This window comes from Amia ocellicauda, chromosome 2 (genome assembly GCF_036373705.1).
Source record: "Amia ocellicauda isolate fAmiCal2 chromosome 2, fAmiCal2.hap1, whole genome shotgun sequence".
NCBI lineage: Eukaryota > Metazoa > Chordata > Actinopteri > Amiiformes > Amiidae > Amia > Amia ocellicauda.
This window is the reverse complement of record NC_089851.1, coordinates 45235284-45262151: the sequence shown is the minus strand read 5'-3', so window position 1 is coordinate 45262151 and position 26868 is coordinate 45235284. Positions and strand designations below refer to the sequence as shown.

General features: G+C 41.8%; 2 protein-coding genes across 2 annotated transcripts in view; one reads left to right on the top strand and one right to left on the bottom strand.

The window, feature by feature from the left end:
- Positions 1–26868, top strand: part of nphp3 (nephronophthisis 3) — a 130282-nt gene that overhangs the window by 23687 nt on the left and 79727 nt on the right. Inside the window, 8 exon segments of the mRNA XM_066724414.1 lie at positions 481–722; positions 1412–1487; positions 3187–3314; positions 3606–3846; positions 4007–4132; positions 4642–4757; positions 6152–6292; positions 8024–8047. Of these exon segments, the coding sequence (XP_066580511.1) occupies positions 481–722; positions 1412–1487; positions 3187–3314; positions 3606–3846; positions 4007–4132; positions 4642–4757; positions 6152–6292; positions 8024–8047 (1094 nt within the window).
- On the bottom strand, positions 7711–14199 carry uba5 (ubiquitin-like modifier activating enzyme 5). The gene is made up of 12 exons (XM_066724297.1): positions 13888–14199; positions 13371–13416; positions 13173–13262; positions 12357–12466; positions 11887–11973; positions 11545–11629; positions 11346–11450; positions 10671–10798; positions 10274–10409; positions 9690–9765; positions 9428–9534; positions 7711–8849 (listed from the first exon to the last, which is right to left on the bottom strand). The coding sequence occupies exons 1-12, from the start codon at positions 14052–14054 to the stop codon at positions 8769–8771; spliced, it is 1218 nt and encodes a 405-aa protein (XP_066580394.1). The 5' UTR covers positions 14055–14199; the 3' UTR covers positions 7711–8768.

Below are 26868 nucleotides of genomic sequence, written 5' to 3'. Positions count from 1 at the left end.
TTTCTGTTTTTTCATTCTCTGTAAAATGTTCACTTCCCATTTTATGAAGGCTGCGTGTTAAAGGATAATTCTGAGGTTTCCACCATTCTTTTGAACACACATACACCCAGAAGCTCAATGGGCAAACACTCTACAGGGCTATACATTTAATTTCTATTAAAAATTTAAAGTTTCCTCTTGGTTAAGTTTCCTCCAAGTAAATGGCAAACTGGAGCATGTTGGGTTGGCGTTTGCCGTGTTCTTCTGTATATGAGATGAGTCCCTTCAAAACATGGTCCTATTGAGACCAATTAGACCAATAGCTTAGTCAGGTGCGTGCCTCCAGCTTGACAGATGGATCACCTCAGCATGAGATTGGATGGCGGTTTCTCTGTGACGAGCAGCCAGAGAAGCAGGTTCATGGCTGTGGGAGCGCTGTGAGCTGCCTGTGGGCCAGGCCTGACCGAGTCTTTCTCCTCCCCCCGCTGTGCTGTGGTGCAGGCTGTGGCTCCCCTGCAGCGATCCCTGGAGATCCGGGAGACGGCGCTGGATCCCGACCACCCCAGCGTGGCCCAGTCCCTGCACCAGCTGGCCGGTGTGTACGTGCAGTGGAAGAAGTTCGGCAATGCGGAGCAGCTGTACAAGCAGGCCCTGGAGATCAGCGAGAATGCCTACGGCCCCGAGCACCCCCGGGTGGCGCGGGAACTGGACTCCCTGGCCATGCTTTACCAGAAACAAAATAAGTATGACTGATGCAGAGTGGGCAGGCAGAGCTCTTCATTGTGCCTGAAGGTTTTCTTTTGTTAGTGTTGTTACTGCTTGCTTATATTTATAGTCCTACGTTTTGCTTCTTTGAAATATGTGAAGCACTCTGTGACAATCAGTTATAAAGGGCACTACACTAAACTAGAATTTAATTGATTTGTAGTAGATTTGAAGCTGTAGTACTGTGGCTTGCCCGGACCAGGAGTGAACATCACTGATTTAGGAAGTGATTTGGACATTTTCTGCAGCAACCTTTTCTTTTCATTGTAGGTGAAATACATTTGCAAAATATAATCTAATTTATCTTTTCCTCCTATTACTTTTATAGGTCTGTGAAACACATACAGCACTGAAATGTATTACTGCATCCAAACACTTAACTGACACCCTGTGTTTTTGTAATCTTTATTTAGGACTTGTGGTGTACTAATAAGATTACTAACTTAGTGGTTAACCAAAGTATCGGTTTTTGGTTGACGTGTGGTGCACAGATTGATCATTTACTGCATCGACTCATAACCTCAGTAAAGATTCTTTGGCTTTTTTTTTTTATGGGGGCACAGAGTGCATCCATTCTGACCACGGTTTGCTTAAAGGAAATCTCTACAGTATTTTGTGCCATGGTTGGCCAGTGGTTTGACAGCTGCAATGTGTTGTGACTCCACAGATACGAACAAGCAGAAAAGCTAAGGAAGAGGTCCTTAAAGATCAGGCAAAAGACTGCACGCCAAAAAGGAAACATGGTGAGAATAATGCTAATAATAATGATGATGATGATAATAATAATAATAATAAATATAGTTGCTAGCAGCAACCAATGGTGGTCTAGCAAGTATGGCAAAGTAGAGCAAGGTGTACCGATTGGGTGGTGCCAGATGTGCATGGCATTGTGTGTTGCATGATGTGTGTGGCTTAATATCACACAAAATAATTTTGTACTATAGGAAATACATAAAGTAATACATATCAGTTTGCTGCATCCAAAAGTAAAGTGTTACACCATTTGGTACACAAATAGAAGGTGGAAAGAATGTCTTGAGACTTTGGGTAATACATATGACAGCAGCCATAGCAGTGAGGAATATATTATTAGTTTGTCGTTTGGCGCCCCCAGGTGTATATAGGATTATATGACAGACAAACAGTACAAACAGAATGTGGAATCCATGATAAATGTATATCGCAAGAAGTTGAAATTTAGTGTTATGACTTCATATTGTCTAATTCTTGTGAAGTTTAATTTAAATCTAACAAAGGCATGCAGAGAAGCCAGTAGCAGCATGCAGAAAGAAATTGTGTTATAGATACCTAATCATGTGATCAAACCATGAAAGCTATAAAAGTGGATTCAGCTCTTATCTGTAGTTGCTATTAATATTAGTGTGTATATAACGTTTGATAAATCTAACATATCATTCCACTGAGATGTAGAGCAACGTAGATACGCAACACCACGCTAATATGTGATTGGTCATAGTAGCCTTGTTTTTTAACTGAGCAGCAGCTTAACTTGAACCAACCCGAGAAAGGACCATACCAGTGCCATGTTTGCAACATTTCAGCACAGTGGGCCTTACTGGAAATGTACTGGAAATTCAACACATCAGAATATGGCCGCCATACCATGCGACCAGTGGAATTGTCAAGTGCAGGCCTTCGGCAGCCATGTATTTCAGTGCAGCATCTTGCCATGAACAATTTTGAAAGAGCACCATAGCAGTGTCACAAATACAAAGTTTCAGCACACTGGGCCTTTCGATTCTTGAGAAATCGTTTTATCGAGGGCCTCAATACAGCGGCAAATCACGTGATCAACCCACTGCATTTGAACAAATCTAAATACACAGCAGTAGTGTGGCATGTGTAGCACAAGTGTTTTCTGGGATTTTTTTAGAATTGCAGAAGTGCCTGTTCAACACAATATGGCAGCTGTACAATCTGCCAATTTCAAAATTGTTGGAGCACCTGTATGGTTTTTATAGGCTTTCAAAGTGCTGGCAGAGAAATTATAATAAATACATACAAAAATAATCAGAACAGATACAATGGGTATCTACCACCTAATAATAATAAAAATTAGAAATCTCTAAAGATGCTTCTAGTTTAAAATCTATACGTTTTAGCAATCAATTCAAAGCTACTCTCCCTGTTGAAATTATTTAATTTGGCTTGGATTTGCAACAACCAAGATAGTACAGGGCCATGTGTCTGTGTGTGTGAGAGAATGTGTTTGTGTCTGTGTGTGTGTTTGTCTGTGTGTGTGAGAGTGTGTTGTATTTATGTGTCACTGTATAAGAATATGGCTCTCAGGGACTGGATTTGAAGGATGCTACTCTGGACGGTGTGTGAACAGGAGCCTCTCTCTCTCTCTCTCTCTCTCTCTCTCTCTCTCTCTCTCTCATCTATCTGTCTTTGTCTCACTCTCTGTCCTGTGCTCTGCAGTATGGATTCACATTTCTGCGGCGCCGGGCTCTGCAGTTGGAAGAGCTCACGCTGGGCAGTGACTCCGCTGACAACGCCAAGACCCTGAACGAGCTGGGCGTGCTCTACTACCTGCAGAACAACCTCGAGTGAGTGCCTGGCAGTCTTGTATTGAAAACTTGTAGTCTATCGTGTGCGGTTTGATTTACGATGTGTACAGAGTGACTTTAAATTAAACTGCAATAGGGAGTACGTTTATATTTGGCGACTGGCGGGCAGGTCAAAGAACTTAAACTGTCCTCTGCACGGTGGTGTGAGCAGCCTCTCCCAGGCAGTGTGGTATATTATTAAATTTTCCTGTGCTGTCGGCAATAATGCTGGTTTAACGCTGGGCCCGCGGTTTTCTGTGCCACACCCTGCCATTTGTGTTGTTGCGGCAGAGCGGCCAAAGTGTTCCTCACACGCTCCCTGGAGATGAGGCAGCGCGTGCTGGGGCCCGAGCACCCCGACTGCGCCCAGTCCCTCAACAACCTGGCGGCCCTGCACTCCGAGCGCAGGGAGTACGAGCTGGCGGAGGAGCTGTACGAGAGTGCGCTGGACATCCGCAGGAGAGCGCTGTCGCCAGACCACCCGTCCCTGGCCTACACCGTCAAGCACCTGGCCATGCTGTACAAGAGGAGGGTGAGGCCCATTTCAAAGCACTTCTTCTCCCTCACTTTGATTTACCTGTTTCCTCATCAGTTTAGCATGTGGTCAGAGATCATCAGTTGTTTTCACTACTCTGTGTGGTATTGTGGGTTTTTGTATCTCTTATTTATATGAATTTACTCTCCTGTTGCAGGGAAGGCTGGAGAAGGCGGTGCCTCTGTATGAGCTGGCTGTGGAGATCAGGGAGAAGTCTTTCGGACCGAAACACCCCAGTGTGGCAACTGCTTTGGTCAACCTGGCTGTTTTATACTGCCAGCTGGTGAGCTGCTAAATTACCCATCTTTCTCTCTTTCTTTTCCTGTCCGCTGCTGACCCTTGACCCGTGCCTGTGTTTGTACACAAAACCCATAGCATGGAAACCCTCACTGGTACCTTCCTGTTTCTAAATCGTAAAGATCCTACGATGGTCAGAGAGAGCAAACGCTTACTTTGCATAAACTGAGCGGTACTTGTGGAAGCCACCGAGTAACGGCGAGCATACAATGCTCAGCAGCAGTACTGTGTACATCAGTAAAACGCTTGAGGACCTGAGGTTTATCGCCACCCACTTTACTGTGTCCAACGGGCAATGTAAACGGCAGCTGCTGAGAATAAACATCATTGCTGTATTGATATTGCAGTCTTAGGCACACACTATTGCAGGTGGGTTACAGTGAACCCACAGTCCAGCGTGTTTCTGCTTCTGGAAGGATGAGTTTCAATTTTGAATTGACTGCTGACGTACAGTCTTTTGTTTTTGTTTTTTCTCTGCGCCTCTGTGAATGTCAGAAGCAGCACGGAAAAGCACTGCCCATGTATGAGCGGGCGCTGAAGGTCTACGAGGACAGTCTGGGCCGCTCTCACCCTCGGGTGGGGGAGACGCTGAAGAACCTGGCTGTGCTGAGGTTTGTAGTGAGAGACGGACCTCCACTCGCCTTTCCTCTCCTTTTCACAGTGTTGTGAAACATTTACCACTAGTGTTACACGAGTATATGGGTTTACAAGGGTAACAAATGTAATTATCTATTATATTCTTGTGTTTTTTTTAATTATTAAATGCCTCGTCTAAAGACATCTGTATGAAAAAACATACCCCCGTAGGGCTTTGATTGGAATAAAGACACCAAACAGGTGTACAAAAATATAAACAAATATTATGTTGTGTTCTTGGTTGTCTGATATATTATCTTGTGTTCTTGGAGGTGCACTGCGGCCATGTTTTGGTATGTGTTTCATATAACATATAATCTGGCTACCTGTTTGGGTTGTTTGTCATTTCTTTCTGATGTTTTGGTGCAGTAGACTTACACAACAAGGTGTCACAGTGAAACCGTGACCAGTGAAGTTGTTAACTGACTACAGTGAGTCTGAGGTCTGTGTTCAGGTTCATGTAGAGACAAAATTGCTTTCCACTCCTTACACATAGTAACCCGTCTAAATTTAGCAATCATTTTCCCACCAACAGTAGGTTATTTATAAACACAGAATATATGCTCTTATTGGATACCCAGTGCAAGAAAATACGTCCCTTTCATGTCACGATCTAACATGATTTGGGGACACCGCGCTCCCAGAAACACTTTTTTTTTATTATTGCATAACACTGCACGCATTCTCATCCACATTTTTACAAAACCCAACCCTTTATTTGTGTGGTTATATGTATCTGATAACAGTGTGCTTAATGATACTGTTTCGAACTTGACGTGGGAAAAATAGTAAATATCTAAACATTTAATTTTGTTATCAATTAATATGTTATAATATCAGTCTAAATTCTGCTTATAATGAATAAGTAAGGCAGACAATTCCAAGCCAGTAACACTTTACATTTAGTGTCCCTAATTACTGTGTAGTTACACTGTAATTACTTGGTAACTACCAGTGTAATTATGGTTGTTTACACTGTAATTGTGCATGGTTGCAATGTTTTTACTATGTTAGGGTAACACTTTTCATTTAGTGTCCCTAATTACTGTGTATTTACTTGGTAACTACCACTGTAATTATATATAACAAGTAATTACAGTGTAAATACACCCTCAGTGGTACATGGTTTGGGAGAATGACCCATATAAATGTTTTATTTTTGTAAGTGCCTAGTTTATTCAGTGCAGTCATTTTAAAAAGTAATGCATCCTCAAAAGCATGTTTACATGTAACTGGTCACGTTTTGAAAGTTTGGAATGAGTAATGGGTTTCTAGCACTTATTGTCTATCAGTTAGATTCCAGGAGGCACAACAGCAGATGCAACACATTCGATCTGTAATAGCCCCGTCTTCACCCCTCTCTCCCCAGCTACGAGGAGGGGGATTTTGAAAAGGCAGCGGAGCTGTACAAGAGAGCCATGGAGATCCGGGAGACAGAGCCCTCGCTGGTGTGTGGGAAGGCACCGTCCAGACATTCGTCTAGTGGGGACACCTTCAGCCTGAAGAACACGCTGCCCAGCCCTCACCTGGACCTGGGGCACAGGTGACCTCCACTGCCACACTGTGGTCAGGGTGGGTCTGTACGGCTCGGCTTCAAGTGCTAAAGCTCCCATGGCTGCCTTATTGGGAGCGCAGAAGTCTTCGCACTTCCTTGTTCGTCGATCGTAGCTTTTTGTGGAGGATCTTGCTCTGGTGCAAGGCTGAACAGCTGCGAATACGCCAAAGAGTCTGCCTGGAGCGGCCAGGCCAGGCCAGTCCCGGGCCAAATAAGACAGCCTGACTTTCTTAGTCTGCCAGGTAGAGTTATAGGTTGTTGTTTTTTTGCTTTTTAAGATAGATGCATTGGCATATTTATCAATTCTGCCACCCCGGAACACATTTTGCCAAAACTACACTGGCCATAAAGCAAGCAGGCAGATTTTTTCAGTTGGATAGCCATACAATCTGCTGTAAGGAACTCGGGATTGTTGGGGGACTGGATTGAGGCCAGGGGCCGACTCTGAAAGGACATTTCAATATAGATCACAGCTTTTATGGCCCGCTTGTTGCATATCTGTTGTGTATGAAAAGAGTGCTGGGGGCACTTATCTAGACAAGGGTGAGAGTGGGTTGTGGTGTTTTTGGGAATTCATGCTCCGTGGTCCCAGTCTTTACAGTAACACTTTTCCCCATTTAAACAGACCTGCCCTCATAATTATACATCCGTTACATCCGGTGCACAAACAACGGTATTGCAAGTGGAAGATCAGTAATGGGAGAACAGTCGACTGCATTTATGTTAATAAGAGGATCTGATTTTTTTAATTAATATTATATTCAAACACTCCAGAAAAGTCGCACATTCTTTTATAGTCTTTTGTTATTAAAAATCGAAATCAAATACACAGACTGAGTTGTGTCATTATTTACTGGTCGGACTTGTGAGAAAAGCATCACAGAAGCACCTGTGTGATATGATTAGGATTGCACAGCGATCCAGGTTACAAAATGAAGGCAATTCCATGGGTTCTTGATTTTAATTTTATTAAATCTATTTGGGATGAAATTGATTTACAGAGTGTTCATACAATGAATTGAAACTGACCATTGATAGCTTGTACAGCTCTCCCCTGCCCAAATTAGACCTCCACTGAAGAGAGAAACAGCAGGTCCTTTAGAACAAATCACAAACCATGCCAAGGTGCATACATGAGCTCCACCAGCTTTGACTCATGTCTGCAAAAACAGCCCAGATATTCCGATTCCCAAGGACTTTAGATAGAGTGGCAAAGCCAGGCTGCATGGTGAGATCACTGCAGTTTTGTTATGGAAGAGGTGGCAACAAAAAGTATTGGCCATACTCACATTTCGTTAGTGATATGTATGTCTCATCAATCAGTTTTTATTTGGCATAGCACCCTTCACAAAGTTGCCACACTGACACAAACACACGCTTGTGTTATTTAATGCAAGAAAAAGTACAATGTCATTCAACCATTAGACCTTGAGGAGAGAAAAACAAAAACTCCTACAGGGTGACAGACTGTGGTAGGAGAGAATACATTTCTGGTCTATGGCTTAAGACCTCAGCCTAATGGTTGCCTCGCCTCCAGTCTCATCACTGAAGTGGTCAAGTCTTGCTTAAATACAGTAGTTATATGATGTGTTGCTTATTATTGTTAATTTCGGTTAAAGAATATTACAAATATATCTGGGTGCATACTTTTAATAATAAATACAAGGGCTTTATTGGCGAGACAAGCAGCACACTTCCACATACCAGTTAGTAGACTGACAAAGGCCACGAGAACCTCTCTGATGTTAGATCAAATGCAAGCATGTGCTACGCAGTGTGGAATCTCAGCAAACACGTAAACATCGTCAAAAGCAGGAAAATGTGCAATCGTCCGATCCGAATGCTTGCTTTGCATAATTCATTCCATAGCTGGGTCACCGGTGACGTAATACTAAGACATGAACATGATACAGCAGCTTTCCCAGCCTGATTTTATACTAATAATGCATCTCGTTCATTGTTATATTTCCCCTCAGTTTCCAAAATAGTGTGGAAATCAGCGGGGAGGGCGACCCCAGTCCTAGAGGGCCGCAGTGCCTTTTGCCCTTAGTTCAGTAATTGCTTAATTGAGCCAAGTGGGGGTTTTAATTGGTATCTAGGTATCTAGTAACTTCATTTTCAACGTTTTTGAACTGGGCAAAATCTCAGAGCAGTAATGAGATGCTTCCTACTCAACACACCCAGGGGTTCTTTTACATCACGTGTGGTTTTTTTTTTCCACGTGCAAACTTTAATGAGGCTACCAATCTGTAAAAAGTGATCTTAATTGGAAGGAAGCTCTCGACTTCATTTGACATTTCCCCCCAAAAACTAGAATATTTAGGCCCATTCATAAGCTCAGGTCTTCTCCAGTCTACCCAAACAGTGCTAAATATATGGAATCGCAAGAACGTTTCCAGTCCAGTTTTCAGTCAGTGAGAAGTTCGCCAGCTTACATCTGGCTCATCTGGGCCATGAGCTCCTCCAGGCTCTGGTCACTCTCTGGCACTGTCTCTCCTGCTGCTGCCTCCTCCTGTAAAACAGCACCCCGAACCCACCTGCTCATTAACACTGACCTTTTAGTGCGTTTCGACACTTCAAACTTTTAATAAAAAATGGTTTTAGTTTCACCAACAGCGGTACTCAAGCGTATTGAGTAACTACAAAATTGTCATATTGCTTAGATGAGGTATCGGTTTCCAGGTGTGCTTTTCTGACCAGGTTATGGATTCATTTTAAGACACAATACTTCTTTAATTTATAGCCTTACTGCCCCCATGGCTATGGTATGCATTAGCTATACAATTGTGAATAAATTCCTACTTTAAAAACACTTTACTCTTTTTAGTATATTTAGAAAATGTTACCCTGCATTGCTGTGGAATAGAAATCCACCATTTAAACCTTCATTCCAGAGTCAAGTTTGCACACCTTTTTATTCAGAAAGGCAACAGAAAGGTGTGCAACTGTAAATGTAAACAGAACATATTTCACTAGTCAACTTGAATACATTTTGCACTAAAGAAAAATCGAATCCTGTAAGCAGCTGGCCAACACCTAAAGGAAATGATGTCAAAAGAATAAGAAATTGAATCCTGACTGCTGACGGACCTGTTGTGGAATGGTGTAAGCCACCGTGATCCCTTCGGGTAAGTCCGGCACCGGGCCCGAGGCTGCCTCCAGCTCCTTCTCCGTGACCTCCGACACAAGCTCTATGCCTGGGACACAAAAAGGACATTTCGGTGCTGTTCATTCATTCACCGTGCTGTTCATTCTGTTAGCGAGATTGTAACCACCTGGCTCGTCAGTCACAGCTCAGAAGTTGCAGGTGGAGCAGTGCGAGTTGGAGTACTTGGCAAGACTGCTTCCTTACCCCACTCATTGTCCTCGTGAATCACTTCCTCGGCTTCCTCCACCTCTTCCTGTCTGGGTCGCACTGCCTCTCTCTTCTGCGGGAACACAAGGCAGAACGATTATGTGGGCTCAACCACATTAGTCAATGTATGGAGGGGAAGGATATGTTGTTGATTTTTTTCTCTGTTTGAACATAGGTAAGAAGTTTTACAACTGAGTACAACATTTTGGGAATTACAAAGGAATTTAGTAAAGGCTGGCATGTGTCCAAAGATAACAGGAAATTGTCAAAAAAAAGTACATAATTCAAATTAAAAGTTTCAGTTCTGTCATTCCACTTAATTTTTCAATTTTTTATTTGAATATTTGAATGAGAATTTCTATACAAAGTCTGCCTTTAACAAAACTGATTATGCTTTTAAAATCTTGTTTATAAACATGAAAATATATATTCATATATTGGGAGGACAAACACACAAAACCAAAATTATTATTATTAATAATAATAATAATAATAATAATAATAATAATAATAATAATAATATTTATTTATTGGCAGACACCCTTGTCCAAAATGCAACATAAATGGTGCAATTTCCTTACTTTGAATTCCTCTTGCTGTGTTCTGCAATGGGAGTCTGTGCATTGGGGGTTTGCTTTCATTGCCATTGTGGGGAAGTAATCCTGCATGGCATTGTATCCCAAATAGTGACTGACTGTGCCGAAGCCTAGCAGATACCTGCAAAACCAAGCAATATACTTGTTAGGGGAAAACCAGTCAAACATAAACATTAGCTAACATTTCCCACTGTAATGTACTTTAGCTTTACATTATTACAAACACACCTTGTTTGTGATTCCAGTCTTTTAGACTTTTCATTAAATAGATAAAAAATCTGTTCAGTGGAATGTAAAGTACCCAAAACATCAAACTCTCTGCCTTAAATAATGTACCAAATGTATATTGAGTGTGTGCCGAATGCGCGAGAATTCTCCTCACTTCAGCACATTCTGCACAAGGATTCCCGCCACCACTCCCATGGTGGTAGGCAGGCTGGCGGCACAGACCCCGTCTCTCTTCAGGGTTTTCTCATCGATGTTGGCCGCGACCACCAGAGGAGGCGCACACTGCAAATAAAGCCACTGCCGGTTATCTGGGAGAACAGGCTCAGGTACAACCTATTCTAGACTTTGGATGAGCTGCTTTTATGGATGGATGCAACTTCCTTTCTACATCCATGTAAATGAGTCGACAGCTCTAGTTGTCATGGCCCTATCACTGGAAAGATAGCAAAGCCTTTTTCCAATGAACTTGATTATGAGCTGAAAATAATTTCACTCATTATCATTGAGGTGCCCAAGAACATTCACTGTGACATCAAACAGCAAAGTAGTGAAAATAGCTAAATAACCACTGGTGGGTGTATTCTCTATTTCATTCCATTGCGTTTGTGTTCCTGATCAAAACATTACACATATGGTACCATTTTACTATATGAACTGCTTATTTCAGATCTTATCCCAGCTGGTCGCTTCACCTGTACTGTACTGTACTGTACTTCTGGCATTCACAGCTTCCAATTGGGATGGTTAACAGAATAAAAGGGTTGGCCAAAAATACTATTCAAGAACAAGACGAACTGCAGGTCAGCGAACCAGCTCCTTGATTACTTACCTCAAAGCAGGCGGTTTCTCCAGGGATGATGAGCTGAATGTGCCCCGACACGGCATTCTCACTCACCCCAGACTCCATCCATACCTGACTGAGTTCATTGCAAGCCTGGAAATAACACAGACAGTCGGCACAAATAATGCATTCAAAATCAACCGTAGACATCGGGGTTTGAGGAAGTTCCTCATTACTGATCACTTACTGTGTTGATTGCCATGCGGGCTTCAAAGTTGTCCACACAGCTCAATACCAGGTCCACTGCCTTCCCTTCCTCCAGGCCCCCATGACTACAACAGACAGACAGAAATATTGTAGATTTAATGCATAAAAAATTTATCTAATTAAAATCGTCCACCAAAAATTAAAGTGCCAGCACACACACAGACAGTGCAGAGCAGAATCTGAGGTGGAAAATCAGGTCAAATGCTATTTTGAGTTATAGGTGTGTGTGTTTTAGCACTTCAGGTGAATCAAAAGGCTATCAGATTAATCTGGCTTTTCTACAGAATCAGAAGCCATGGTTGATTTCAACCAGTCTACCCACCTTATCCGCTCCATGAAGTGTGTAAAATTGTCCATTGTGGTGATGTTGTAGTTATGGGTCTCAAACTTCACATCAGGGTTAATGTTCCTGTTAACCGATTCAAAGACAGTGATCAGGAACTGCCCCTTCCAGCCAGACATATAGAGCAGCATCAGTAATCAGCATCTCTCTCATATTTCTACAGCTTGGAGAGTGGCCTCCAGCACGAGTCCAGTTGGGTCTGCAGGTCACCTCTAATCACCAACTGGTAAAGACTAAGAATCTATGCCAGTGAACCATTAAGCAGATGACTTATTCAATTAAAAGAAGCTGTGAGAGAAGTGATTCTTTCATTTATTCCCCATGCTCTCTATATTTGCTTAGGAGGTGTTTAGGAATCACAATTAAACATCACTTCTTCTTTACAAAGTGATTATTTTAGACCAATGCCGGGCAAGTCCGGGCAGTGTGGGCTATCACAGGCAGTGTACCTCAGAGTGTGCTCTGCTGCTTCAACTTTGCTCAACCCTGCTTGATGAGGCTGGAAGAACAGCCTGTTCATGTTGGCCAGTTCCACCTTGTCATAATCAAACAGGATCAGCTGCAAAGAGAAGAGACGGCAGAGGCCAGACTCAGCAGAGTGTCTCTTGGAAGCAGAGCAGTCAGGTGATTAAAGCAGAGTTAAACAGTCTCAACATCATAACACATGCTGGTTCTAGTCAGAGCTGGAAACACAACGACAGTGAACATGCTGACCAGCACACACACCATGTGTAGCGTCTAACATGAACTGTTAGTGTTATGAAGCCCCTTTCACAATCCAGTGGGATGGGTACATGCTTTCCCACTACAGTTTCACTAAGCAGGTTGAATCTACGGCCACTGAAGAAAGTACACTGGGGGTCTTGTTCTACCCAGGTCGACCCACTTTCTACCCATGGCCATGCCTTCACACTGAGGCAAATCACAAACTGGAGTAGCGCATGAGTGGGAATGGACTTAAAAACAAGATTGACTGGGATTTAGTTTTGACTGCAATCTGCGTGTGAGTTATATGACCTGTTGATTGATTGTTCTTTATTTTCTTTACTTCTCACAAGCAGTACAGTTTTGGGTTAATAATCATACAGCAGAAGGTGTTTCACAAATAAATCAGGTTGCTTCATCTTAACAAAGGGATATTAAGTCGAATAAAGTTCGGCAGTAATGTCAACAGTCATTTGATTAGTGTTTGCCTTCAGTTGGGTGTATAAAGTGTGTAAAAACAGTGAATTAAGGAAGGAAAGAAATAGAAAAGGCTGCATTACCTTACCAATGCCACATCTGGTCAGCATCTCTGCAGTCACACTGCCCACTCCCCCGACTCCCACCACAGCCACTGTGTGTGTGCGGATTTTCTGTGTTTAAGGCATTGAAAAAACACACGTTGAATGGCTTATAATGAATGAACACCATTGTTTATTGAATTCCAATATAAAGGCACATAATACATAGACAGCAGGTACCTCGTAATCTTGCACAATCCCCATCCGTTTCAGCGCCATGAGACGACTGCAAGACACAGAGTGCGTTAACAATCAATGAGCAAAACGATGGACAAAACAAAATCGTCCTAACAGGATGTTTGGATGTCGGATTAGGGTTTAAAAAAGAGCATGGCCACTTCATTCCCAATAAAAGGTCTCTCCTGTTACACTGACAAGATCCTCCCACCCTGTCAGGACTATCCGATGTCTCACACCTTACAATTACTGGATATTACTAACGCTAGATCCAAGCTAACTATACATTGACAACACCCTACTGTTTTTCTAGATAAAGTGCGTTTTAATGTGGTTAAATTAGACTATATACAACAACAGCTTCATTTTGATATGCATCAGGGATTGAACACTTGTACACAAGATGCATCTGGGAGGATGTCACTTGTACAGCTCTGTACCAGGTGTAACAGCTGATGAAGGACGTGATACAGTTAAATGTAGCTAGTGAAAAACACACGGCACACCGCACATCGGTCACCTGTATGGATTGGAGTCCACCACCTCTGCGCTCATTTTATCAATCTTGGGTCTGTGGGGCATCTGGTTGTTACTGCCATCTTCCTCGGTGCCTCTCCTCTGTTTACATTTGATCAACTCGTTTTCCAGTTCCCGGATTCGTATCTTCAGCTCTTCATTCGTTGACATCGTGTCTGTGTGTCTGTGTCTCTGTCTCTGTGTGTCAATGATGCCCAGCTGTCAGCACTCAAGCAGCGCTACACTGCGATCGGCAGCCTCGGTTTGGACACGTCCGCACTGCAAAACTTCCACCGGCTCCCTGGTCCGCCGCCTTTCTTCTCCGACCAACAACAAGCCCCCCTGTTCACCATTAAAACAGGCATACTCTGTTAAATGCATCTCTCACGTAAATATGACTATATGTGGCGACAAAAAGCACAAGTCGTAGAAAGCTATTTAGCTATAAGTTTTTGTTTGATTTATTTATCTTGTTTTATTTTTACAATGTAAATTACTCTTTTTCATACTCTCCTCAAAATGTGTTGCTTAAACTGGTACAGATATCATTCTTTATATTTTTCAGCGCATAACTTGTAATACGCAAATTAACAAAAACATATATATATATATATATATATATATATATATACACTGTCCACAAACATTTGTTACTGCAGCTAAGTTGTCGCTTATTAAGCGGAACTAATAAATGTTATTTGACGTGTGTCAGGCTGTGCATAATTGAAAACCTCGGACACAACCTACGGAAGTTGCAATATTTATTTTAAATAAAAGTTCCATTAGTTCCATTAGTGATGAATCATTTAATAATAGTAATAATAATGTATTATTATTATTATTATTATTATTATTATTATTATTATTATTATTATTATTATTATTATTATTATGTTTGCATAGGTATTGTTTAGATTAATTTATTGTTAAGTTCTGTTTCCCTGGGTTCTTGATGTTTTTAAGTAAATAAATAAATACAAATTATATATATATATATATATATATATATATATATATATATATATATAGTTGTTATTATTAATTAATACAACTGAATTAATAATAATAATAATAATAATAATAATAATAATAATAATTTAGTAATTTACTCAGCTGGACTTAAATAATTCTGCCATGTTTTAGGCATAAATTGATGTTTGGTTTAAAAGTTTTAGTATGGGTTAGTATGCAATTCACAGTATATAGGTCATCTTTAATTTGAAGTTGTTTTGAGAACACTGTTGTGTTTGGGGATAGCATACTTTAATTAGGTTACTATATATATATATATATATATATATATATACATACATACACACTCACCTAAAGGATTATTAGGAACACCATACTAATTCTGTGTTTGACCCCCTTTCGCCTTCAGAACTGCCTTAATTCTACGTGGCATTGATTCAACAAGGTGCTGAAAGCATTCTTTAGAAATGTTGGCCCATATTGATAGGATAGCATCTTGCAGTTGATGGAGATTTGTGGGATGCACATCCAGGGCATGAAGCTCCCGTTCCACCACATCCCAAAGATGCTCTATTGGGTTGAGATCTGGTGACTGTGGGGGCCAGTTTAGTACAGTGAACTCATTGTCATGTTCAAGAAACCAATTTGAAATGATTCGACCTTTGTGACATGGTGCATTATCCTGCTGGAAGTAGCCATCAGAGGATGGGTACATGGTGGTCATAAAGGGATGGACATGGTCAGAAACAATGCTCAGGTAGGCCGTGGCATTTAAACGATGCCCAATTGCCACTAAGGGGCCTAAAGTGTGCCAAGAAAACATCCCCCACACCATTACACCACCACCACCAGCCTGCACAGTGGTAACAAGGCATGATGGATCCATGTTCTCATTCTGCTTACGCCAAATTCTGACTCTACCATCTGAATGTCTCAACAGAAATCGAGACTCATCAGACCAGGCAACATTTTTCCAGTCTTCAACTGTCCAATTTTGGTGAGCTTGTGCAAATTGTAGCCTCTTTTTCCTATTTGTAGTGGAGATGAGTGGTACCCGGTGGGGTCTTCTGCTGTTGTAGCCCATCCGCCTCAAGGTTGTACGTGTTGTGGCTTCACAAATGCTTTGCTGCATACCTCGGTTGTAACGAGTGGTTATTTCAGGCAAAGTTGCTCTTCTATCAGCTTGAATCAGTCGGCCCATTCTCCTCTGACCTCTAGCATCAACAAGGCATTTTCGCCCACAGGACTGCCGCATACTGGATGTTTTTCCCTTTTCACACCATTCTTTGTAAACCCTAGAAATGGTTGTGTCTGAAAATCCCAGTAACTGAGCAGATTGTGAAATACTCAGAGCGGCCCGTCTGGCACCAACAACCATGCCACGCTCAAAATTGCTTAAATCACCTTTCTTTCCCATTCAGACATTCAGTTTGGAGTTCAGGAGATTGTCTTGACCAGGACCACACCCCTAAATGCATTTAAGCAACTGCCATGTGATTGGTTGGTTAGATAATTGCATTAATGAGAAATTGAACAGGTGTTCCTTATAATCCTTTAGGTGAGTATATATATATATATCCATGAATATTTGGATAGTAACACAATTGTCATCATTTTGGCTCTGTACGCCGCCACAATGGATTTTTTAAAATGTATGCTGGGTGACTACTGGACTCTCACAATCTGGTTTCTACTGAATTGGTATCATTGGGGAAATCATCATATTGAATAGCACCTATGATATCAATGTTTACCTCATCCTCACAGTCTCTGTTTGCCTGTGAATCCTAACAGTAATTTGCAAAAAACAACAACATACCACATATACACAGACACTTTGACACCTGACATGCGTACATGTCAATCACAAGAATATACAGTTAGGTCCATAAATATTTTAACAGTGACACAATTGTCATCATTTTGGCTCTGTATGCCACCAGGAAACAAACAATATGTTCTTTAAGTGTAGATTTTCATCTTTAATTTGAGGGTAGTTACATCCAAATTGGGTGAACGGTGTAGGAATTACACCCATTTTTATATGTGGTCCCCCCAATTCTAGGGGCTCAAACATAATTGGACAAACTAACAAAATCATTAATTAAATTGTGAGTTTGAATACTTGGTTGCAAATCCTTTGCAGTCAATGTCTGCCTTAAGTCTGGAACCCATAGACATCACCAGATGCTGGGTTTCTTCCCTGGTGATGCTCTGCCAGGCCTGCACTGCAGCTGTCTTTAGTTCCTGCTTGTTCTGTGTGACTGAAGCTCCTGCCATTCGTGCCCCAATAATGACCACTTAGATCCTTTCCTTTTGCCATCTTGATTCAAAATGAAGGTCAGCTGAGCCTGCTCAGCATTTTTATACATTTCACAGAGCATGATAGGATGTTAATTGCTTAATTGTATCATGCAGTACACCTGTTTGGAGGCATCTGCATTCATTATGTTCCTCCACTCATTTATAAAGGTTTTTCCTTTAAATTTGTCAGCCGTTTGTATATCTATTTGATCAAATACAGATTAAAGAATGTGGATATTTAATTCTGTATTATGTAGTGGTGGTGTTTTTACTATTATTAATAGTAAAAGTAGTAATTATTTTCAGTTATACTATACACATATTGGCTAGTAAATGTTTTGTGGGTCTTGAGGTCTCGACAGTGGCGTGTCCAGAACATTTTCAATGGGGTGGCCAAGTGGGGGCACAGTGCCAATTTAGGGGCGCCATCCTTATGTCACAGTTCCCTAGCCCTGACCCTCTTCCTCCACTAGAGGCTGCCAATGTTCTCTTGCCCTTTCCTGATCCCTTCACTGCTTTCCTTTTTTCATTCTATCAATTAACATTCCTCCTCACCCTTGTGCACTTCTGCTTCTGTCCTTTGTTCTCATTGGTCCTGCTCTTGTCTTCTAAGTTTCTGCTCTCCTTTATAAACCCCTCACTGCCGTCACTCTGGGCAAAGTGTTGTCAGATCTATTTGCTTCACTGAGCTGTTGTTTGCCTGGTTCCATGGTCTCCTGGACTTTGACCTCGCTATTGGATTCTCCTTGGTTTCTGTCTGCTCAGTGTAGTAGCTCTGCACTTGGGTCCTTTCTCTATTAGCTTTACGGTCCTCTCACGAGGCAACTGTGACGGAACACTTTGCCACATCATGGACCCAGTAGATCTCCTCTTTGAGTTACGCCAGGGAGACCGTCCCGTAGTAGAATATGTTAAGGAATTCTGCGTTTTATTTATGTGTGTTGCCCAGCGATGGCCTGGTGTCCCATCCTGGGTGTATTCCTGCCTTGCACCCTATGCCTGCTGGGATTGGCTCCAGCGTCCCTGTGACCCTCACCAGGATAAGTGGTTTCGAAGATGGATGGAATCATCACTATTGATTGTTCGTTGTATCTTGCAGAAGTTCATTTTAAATGTACAGATGATCCCCTGATCCAGAGGCTGAATCTTTGACGTAGTGTTTTTTGGCAAGTAACTAACTGAGATTTTGCCATCCCTGCTTGTTGGATCATAAGCCAGAGGGTGAGCAGGGCAGTTATCCAGCAGTCTACAGACATGGCAGCATCACAAAATGTATCTTCTTTCTTCCATCAATACACTTTAGATTAATTCACTCCACGGTCCCTAGCCACCGGAGTCTGCTGGACTCCGGACTTGATTCTATCAAGAGCAGCAATTTTTTGATGAAGAGCTGAATTGCATTATAGCAAACCGTGTTCTAATGGGTTTAAGCTAGTGATGTTAAGCTCAAAGCAGGCTTCATGATGCAGTACCAACACGTCCGAAGCACAATGTATCGACACAGTGTATCGAAGTCTTGTGACACCTTTCCACAAACCATGTGATCACTGCAAACAAAGCTTTGTTACATCACACAAGCATCTGACAGAGCTGGATTGGGTTGGAATACGTGTCAGTGTATCAAACGCCCATAATGCTTCAAGAGGTCTGAACCACCTCAGATCCGAGGGTTATAAAGAGGAGACAGATTTGCGGACGCTACAGAATGCATTTATTGAGAGAGCGCCAGAGAGAGATGGAGATAGATAGTTAGATAGACGTACAGAGAGCTATAGAAGATAGCAAGTTAGAGATATAGATTTAGCGATAGATAGATATTTTGGTACACTCAGCCCCAGCAATTCTATTTTTAAGTACAAATCTTTAAATTACTCTAAATGTCCCCAGAGCTCTGGCTGCACCTCGGTTCAGTTTTGGTTTAAAATACATCACAGTTCTCTTTTCTTGTCCTTTTAATATGATTGTGTATGTTTATATTATTACAGACTAGTCGCTGTGTTGGCTTTCTGTCTATAGGGCTTTTCCTTCACAGCAAGAGCGCTAGCAGCGGTAGTGAATCCGAGGCACGGCTTCCCAGCCTAAACCACGGTCTGTCGTCAGATATCTCGCTGGCTCTTACACCGGCTTGTGCCCGCACTACAGCCCACGGCTGTGGTTGTTGGAGATTTCCCTCTCTCAGCTTGCTGGGATCAAGCTCTGCTGCTCTCCACTGTCTGTAGTTGCGCTCCCCGCATTCTAGGCCCTGCTTCGGCTGGTGACCTCTGATCCTCGGACCCCCCAGACTGTGAACGATGTGTCACCCAGTATCCCCAGAAACCCCGGCACACACGGTGTGGTTAAGCCTGCGGGCCTACGTGACGCTTGTATTCCTGCACTCCAATGTTCGGATACAAAGCGTTTCTGTTCTACGCACTTCGGCAATGCTCGGCGTCGCTCCTTGGGAACTCTCGCATTATGACTGCGGCACAACCTGGCTGTAGTGTTCCCTGGCTCGACCCAGCTCCCTGGTGCAGCAACGTTGTGAAGCGGATGGTGTGCAGTTGCCCCTGTTGCAGGTTCAGAGTAGCGTTGCCGGGTGAAGACACACTTACAGCGACCAGTCCCGCTAGGCCCTCCACTTGTCGTGAGGGTGCTCCAGTTGCTGTGTACCCACACTGATCGGCATCAATGATCCAGCCTGTGTGTGGGGCACTCGCTGGGTATGGACAGGCCCTTCTCCTCCTCTCCTCCTCTCCTCCTCTCACCCCTGCCGCTGTCACACTTGCAGCCACCACACATTGCCTTCCTGGAGTGGAAGCCGGGCCTGCTGTCCCTGCCTCAACCTTTATTACTCCTGGAGGGATATATAACACACACATATCTGTTTATTAAACCACACAACATCCAATAGTGCTAAATCAATGACAAGGCATATCCACATGGAATCTGTACTATATCTACTAACTCACACACACCTCATCGTATGGCAGGTCCGGTATGCCATACATCGTATCATCATCGTATGGCAGGTCTGGTATGCCATACATCGTATCATCCGACTGGAGGGAATGTGCATCCTCCTCTTCATCTGACACCTAATCCAGAAATGGAGGCATGAAATGCAGTAAGCCATTTGTCCTTAACAGTACAGGCATGTTCTCTGCTGTCCTGTAAGCTTCAATTAAATGTTTACCTCTCCAGTCTTCCAGTCATTCCTGGCAATCATGGCCTTCAGGTTCCTCATCTTCTGATCCTGGTGATCAAAGTGCTTCAGGAGACTCCCCTTGATCTTGTCCAGTCTGGTGCTGGGGGCCACTCCTTTCACAGGTAACACACGCATCTGCAGGAACAAGAGAGCTGTTTGTCAGACAGGAGGAAAGCTCAAGCTGCTGAACCTCTACAGCAGAAGAGAGAGAGAGACACCTTTCTCATTTTCAGGGGTGACATTAAAAGAACAACAAATAATGGGATGTAATTCACTCCCCCCAGTTATATACATGGCAATCACTGACCAGGCATGGCCGCCATGCAGGGGTGTTACAGGTCTGGACTTCCTCCCTGTGCTTCCCCAGATTCACTTCCAGGTCATTCTTCGGGAAGGACAGCTGGGGCTTCATGGCCTCCTGACAATCCTCTTGCTGCTTGAGAGCGATCTTGTTCTGGGACCAGGAGCGCAAACAATGATCATCAGCATTCAGCTTCTTTTAGTGACCATTAAGCAGTATCAGAATATATTTGGGAGTTAGCCATCTGTCCTTATTAGTAAAGCTATGCACTCTGCTGCCCTGCAAGCTTCAATGAAATGTCTACCTCAGTGTCAGGGAGATCTCCAGTCTTCCAGTTATTCTGGGCAGTCTTTTTCCTCAGCTTCCTCATCTCCCGATCCTGGTGATCAAAGTGCTTCAGGAGACTCCCCTTGATCTTGTCCAGTCTGGTGCTGGGGGCCACTCCTTTCACAGGTGATACACGCATCTGCAGGAACAAGAGAGCTGTTTGTCAGACAGGTGGAAAGCTGCTGAACCTCTACAGCAGAAGAGAGAAAGACAACTCTCACCTCTTGTTTTCAGGGGTGAAATGAAAATAACAACTAATAAAAACATGTAATGCACCACCCCCCCACCTCCCACTTATATTCAGGCCAATCACTGAGCAGGCATGGCCACCGTGCAGGGGTGTTGCAACTCTGGACTTCGTCCCTCTGCTGCCCAAGATTCACCTCCAAGTCGTTCTTCAGCGAGGACAGGGCCTCCTGCTTCTTGAAAATGCTATTGCTCTGGGATCACAAGTGCAAGAAATCAAAGGGACGATGGACGGGGCCATGTACTGTCAAATCTTGGGTGAGAACCTCCTTCCCTCAGCCAGGACATTGAAAATGGGTCGTGGATGGGTATTCCAGCATGACAATAACCCAAAACACACAGCCAAGGAAACAAAGGAGTGGCTCAAGAAGAAGCACATTAAGATCCTGGAGTGGCCTAGCCAGTCTCCAGACCTTAATCCCATAGATAATCTGTGGAGGGAGCTGAAGGTTCGAGTTGCCAAACGTCAGCCTCAAAACCTTAATGACTTGGAGAGGATCTGCAAAGAGGAGTGGGACAAAATCCCTCCTGAGACCTGGTGGCCAACCTTCAAGAAACGTCTGACCTCTGTGATTGCCAACAAGGGTTTTTCCACCAAGTACTAAGTCGAAGGGGTCAAATACTTATTTCCCTCATTAACATGTAAATCAATTTATAACTTTTGAAATGCGTTTTTCTGGATTTTTTTTGTTGTTATTCTGTCTCTCACTGCTAAAATACACCTACCATTAAAATTATAGACTGATCATTTCTTTGTCAGTGGGCAAACGTACAAAATCAGGATGGGATCAAATACTTTTTTCCCCCACGGTATATGTATGTATTTCATTCAAGTTAATCTGATTCTGCCCATTTTGTCCTACCAAAATTAAACAAATATAGTAATAATTAATATTTCATTCACTAAATGATGCTCTATGTATTGGTGTATTATTTACATTAAATATCTATATTTTGTCTCACAACAAACATTTACACACACATATATAAAGGAAATAGTGTACTTTATATTGTGTTGATGTTTTTACTGTTACTGATTAGCAAAGGTTACTTTCAAATACATAATTTGTATTAATAAATTAGTGTCTTAACTTTTGATTATGAATAATAATAATAATAATAATAATAATAATAATAATAATTAATAATAATAATAATGTAGATTTTAAGTCCAGGAGGTTTCTCGTATTATTAATTTTACTATTATAGAATAATGGCACTGACCAATTATTATTAAATACTTGTCTAATCCATATAATAAAACGGTTATGGTTAATAAGATTTACTTTAAATAATGTATTTAAAACTATTTTTTGAACTTTTTTCACAAGTAATTGTATTATAATTGTATTAATTGCAGAGTACAGGGAATTTGCTTGCCATTCTCTCCATGCTGTTGCAAACACTGTTGATTGATTGTGGTTTATTAACACGCATTACATTCCTGTGACGTCATAATGTTGGCATTTTTCACGCTGCGGGGGGCGAGATTCGAACGTGTGTGTGTGTGTGTGTGTGTGTGTGTGGGGGGGGGGGGGGGGGCAGTTGCTGCCGAACCGATACTATAATGAAAACCCATTGATTAATAAATAAATAAATATGCCGTGTCTCTCCCCCCTGAGAGCGCATCTAGCAGCCCTGGTTCAGAGCTGCACTGCACTATGCGGTGGATTTTGCCATGGTTGGGGCATCTGCTAATTATATAGTGTGTGAACTGTATTTCTTTTATTGTACAAACGATGCACCATCTTTACAAATAGCGTTGCATAAAAAATATACAAAATTAGATTAATTTTGAACAATATACATGTAGTTGTTATATATTATGAAGCATGTTATTGATGTTATCGATCCCTCGTTCAGGTTTGAATACTTGGTTTTGATCAATTGGCTGCTGCCAAAACTGAAAACCTTAAAACTTATATATAATAAACAAATTATCGCTGAGTACGTCGGATATTCGTGCGGTTCTGTTGCTCCAGTCGCTCACAGTGCGGGAGCAGCGTGTGTACCAGCTGCTGCTTATATAAGCGACAATTGAGCTCATGTAGTGGCTTCGTCACATTGTTGAGCACTTATTCCTGCTGTCAGTAGGTTACCGATACTTTACCAAAGATCTTTGGTTAGAGTTGGCAAGTGAATGAAGTGATGGAAAAGTGAGCTCATTCTGGCAAACTGTTTTCAACAGTAAAAAAGTGTAAACCCGCACAAACCACACGGCTCCATTGCACAAATAAAAGTATTGACCTATTTTGCAAACGCTGCATGTGCATGTGATTTATTTTTAATAACATGTAGAAAGTGGCGTACACTTTCTGATATATGTTTCACACACAGGGTATTTTGGAGAAAAGAAGAGCAGTACTACTCATGACAGAAGGTATCTGAAGAAGGCATGCGCACTTTCCCTCTCAATAGCAGTCCAAATAGATGTGCTCGATCCATAACGAGCAGCAGATGGCAGGAAGACCCGTTTTGTATCGATGATATTTGCAGACAAGGGCATTGGATCGTCCTCACATGAGAAGTCTGATATACAGCTCTGGAAAAAATGAAGAAGCCACTGCAGATATTTCTTAATCAGCATCTCCACATTTGGAATTTGGGAGAAATGTTGTCAGTAGTTTATAGAATAAATCAAAAATGTTCATTTTACCCAAACACATACCTATAAATAGTAAAACCAGAGAAACTGATCATTTTGCAGTGGTCTCTTCATTTTTTCCAGAGCTGTATATTATTATTATTATTATTATTATTATTATTATTATTATTATTATTTATGCTGGAAACGTTTGGAAGGGTTTTCTTTAAGGAAACTTTCATAATGGACTGATGATTAGACAAGTTGCAGCCAATTTTGAGCTCGGAATATCATTTACGGTTTGCAATCCTGGAGTAATAATAGCTAAATGATTTAGAGCAGGGGTGGGAACGTCCGGCCTCCGGCCGTATGCGGCCCATGAGGCTGTTTGCTCCGGCCCTTGAGTCCATTTGAAAAAAATAATTTATGTGACATACACTTAACACTAGAAGCGCCGAGCTTATGTAATAAACATCTCTACTGCGTTTTAACTGCAAAAACATGAAAATAAATGAGTTATTAACACATTTACCTAGAAAAGCCAACATCGGGTTATTTCACTGGTCATTAAAATACATAATAACTCATATATAACGCTGTCTTCCTTTACAATACTGCAGTACAGAGTGCAATAGCACAGGCACATCCACCAAAATAATGATTCACGGACATTATCAGCGGAGGAGCATTTATTGCAATGCTATATATTCGTGGAGTAAAAGTGTTACTGTCACGGGCGGGCCATTAGCGTTAATTGATGACTTACTATTTATTTAATTATTATCACTCTTTTAATTTAATTATTTTATTGTGCACTGTGTTTATTATTCACGATTGTTTTATTTACGAAGTATGTTCTTTTTACTACCTTAGTGTTTCTATTTTCATGGTTAATTTGGTAATTGGGTTATCATTGGTTTAATTGATTGATTGCTTTTGTTGCCAAACGCAAGCTGCCGGACCACATTCCCACATGGACTAACCTGCACGTTTTATCATTGGTCGCCTTTACCTGTGCCCCTGTTTCTCTCTTTAGTATATAAGCTTGGGGAAATGGTCATGACAGAGACAGAGACAGCGACAGCAGTGAAGATTTTTCCAAGCACGGATTATAAAGGAAGTTTTGGAAACGACGGACACTGGATTGCTGGAGATGACAGCGCATGCTACGGAGCGTGAAGTACCCGGTTGCATTTCTTTAGCTTGGAATACAGTTTATTAGTTTTAGTATTTTACACTTCAGTAAAATAAAAACATTCAAAATTGTAATACTTATGATTAAAAACTTTAAAATTCCTAAAGTCACTTAAAATTTTAAAAATCTTAATGTGAATAATACAAACTCAACTAAACGTGCATAAAACAATAAAACTTGTGATTAAAGCAAAACTGAAAACCAACAAAAGGGTCCAATACATTGAAAGTAACTGAAAATGCATCAGACAAAGCAAAAAACCAAAAAAACATAAGATAAAAACAAAACCAAAACAATGATGCATTTAAAATTTAAAAAACAAACGGCCAATGTATTTGACAAAATAATAGAACAGAACCGAACTAACCAAATAACCAAAAAAAACAAGTGCATTTAAAATCAACTAAATCTTTAAAAACCGTTAAATTCATTTTTTAAAACAAATCTTTTCATAAAAGGTTAAGATCTTGGACTCGGGCTCCAGCAGGGGGAGATGGCCGTCCACGGAGGTGGGTCCCATCATGGGATCCTGAGCTCCCCCAGATCTTGGATCTGCCAGTTCTTAGACTTCCTCCTTGCCCCTCTGATGGACCTCCAGATTGACGTAGTCCCTCATTAGTACCATGCCCCTCTGCGCGATGACAATTTGGTCCAGCTCCTGCTTGTTGAACAGACAGATGTTCGGTCTCTCCCACAGGGCCTGTTTCACTGCACAGACGACACGCCTCCAGCACTTCAGGGTAGAAGATGTCAGTCCCCTGGCTGGACCATTTAGGATCTGCTGGGCGGTCACCTGCACAGGGAGAAGCCACACGCCGTGGATGTTGAACTTTCTTTATTAAGACTTTGTTGATCTCGCCTCTGCCGGTGTACTTTGTGGAGAGGGTTCCCTGTCCAGGGGTTTGAGACTTGTGATTTACTTTTTTTGGTCCTTGTGAGGCAGACTGGTGACTGCGGGATAGAAGAAAAGCCATTAATTAATCACATTTGAATTTGTGCAATTTGAAATGTGTTCCTACCTGCAGTTGTTGGGGTCCCAGTTGGCTGACGGGGTTCCAACCCAGCCGCAAAGAGACTTGTTTCCTCCGATGGGGGGATTCTTAAGTTTGGTGTCCCCTATTGTGAACGGAAGACTTTAAAACCTTGTTGCTTTCTGTATTGTATATTAGGAACTTGGGTTTTATTGTATTCAGTCTTTTTCTTTGTTATTCTGGGTAGGGTTTTTTGTCTTTTGTGCCCATTTTAATATAGGGTTTTACAATTGCATGTATGCCAAATTCCTAAGGTTCTGGGCTAGTACAGTAATGTGCTAGTTCACAATATGGCTGTCACAATGTAGTGTGAGGTACGAGCTGATGCAGGGAAAGTGCAGAAACGTGGACTGTACAAGCTGTCATGTATGCAGGCTTAATATATAGTACATTGTTTATTGAAATGCACTGATTATATTCACTATAGCTTTGTATGTTGAAAATGTTTACTTCAGTGTACAACTTGTTTTGATAAATGCAATATAAATGAAGTTATTTAACATTTTGCTTTTGAGCATTATTCCAATATTTACGTTTACACTAGTTTCATTCTCTTGTAATGCTGTTTTTGAGCTTATTGCAGGCTATATAATTATTTACGTTTTGACTGCAGTGTGTCTTTAGAAGAGTGATTTTTTTTTTCTTGCATTACAATGTATGTTTAATCTGTATTAATGTTTTGATGTAGGTGTATTAATTAAGGTTGTGGCCCATGAATACACTTGTGAACCCTCAAATGGCCTGCAGTCCTCATGGGCTGCAATCCTGGAGGTTTTAGAAGTGCACTGTACCTGCAATAAGACATTGAATAAGCAAGAACCCACAACCCAACAAACAACAA

Excerpts from the sequence above, each read along its gene's own strand:
- uba5 (XM_066724297.1), bottom strand. The coding sequence starts at position 14,054 with ATGTCAACGAATGAAGAGCTGAAGATACGAATCCGGGAACTGGAAAAC. Across the intron at positions 13,417-13,887 it reads GTGGACTCCAATCCATACAG|TCGTCTCATGGCGCTGAAAC; the intron begins GTGACCGATGTG and ends TGTGTCTTGCAG. Across the intron at positions 11,451-11,544 it reads CCCGCATGGCAATCAACACA|GCTTGCAATGAACTCAGTCA; the intron begins GTAAGTGATCAG and ends TGTTATTTCCAG.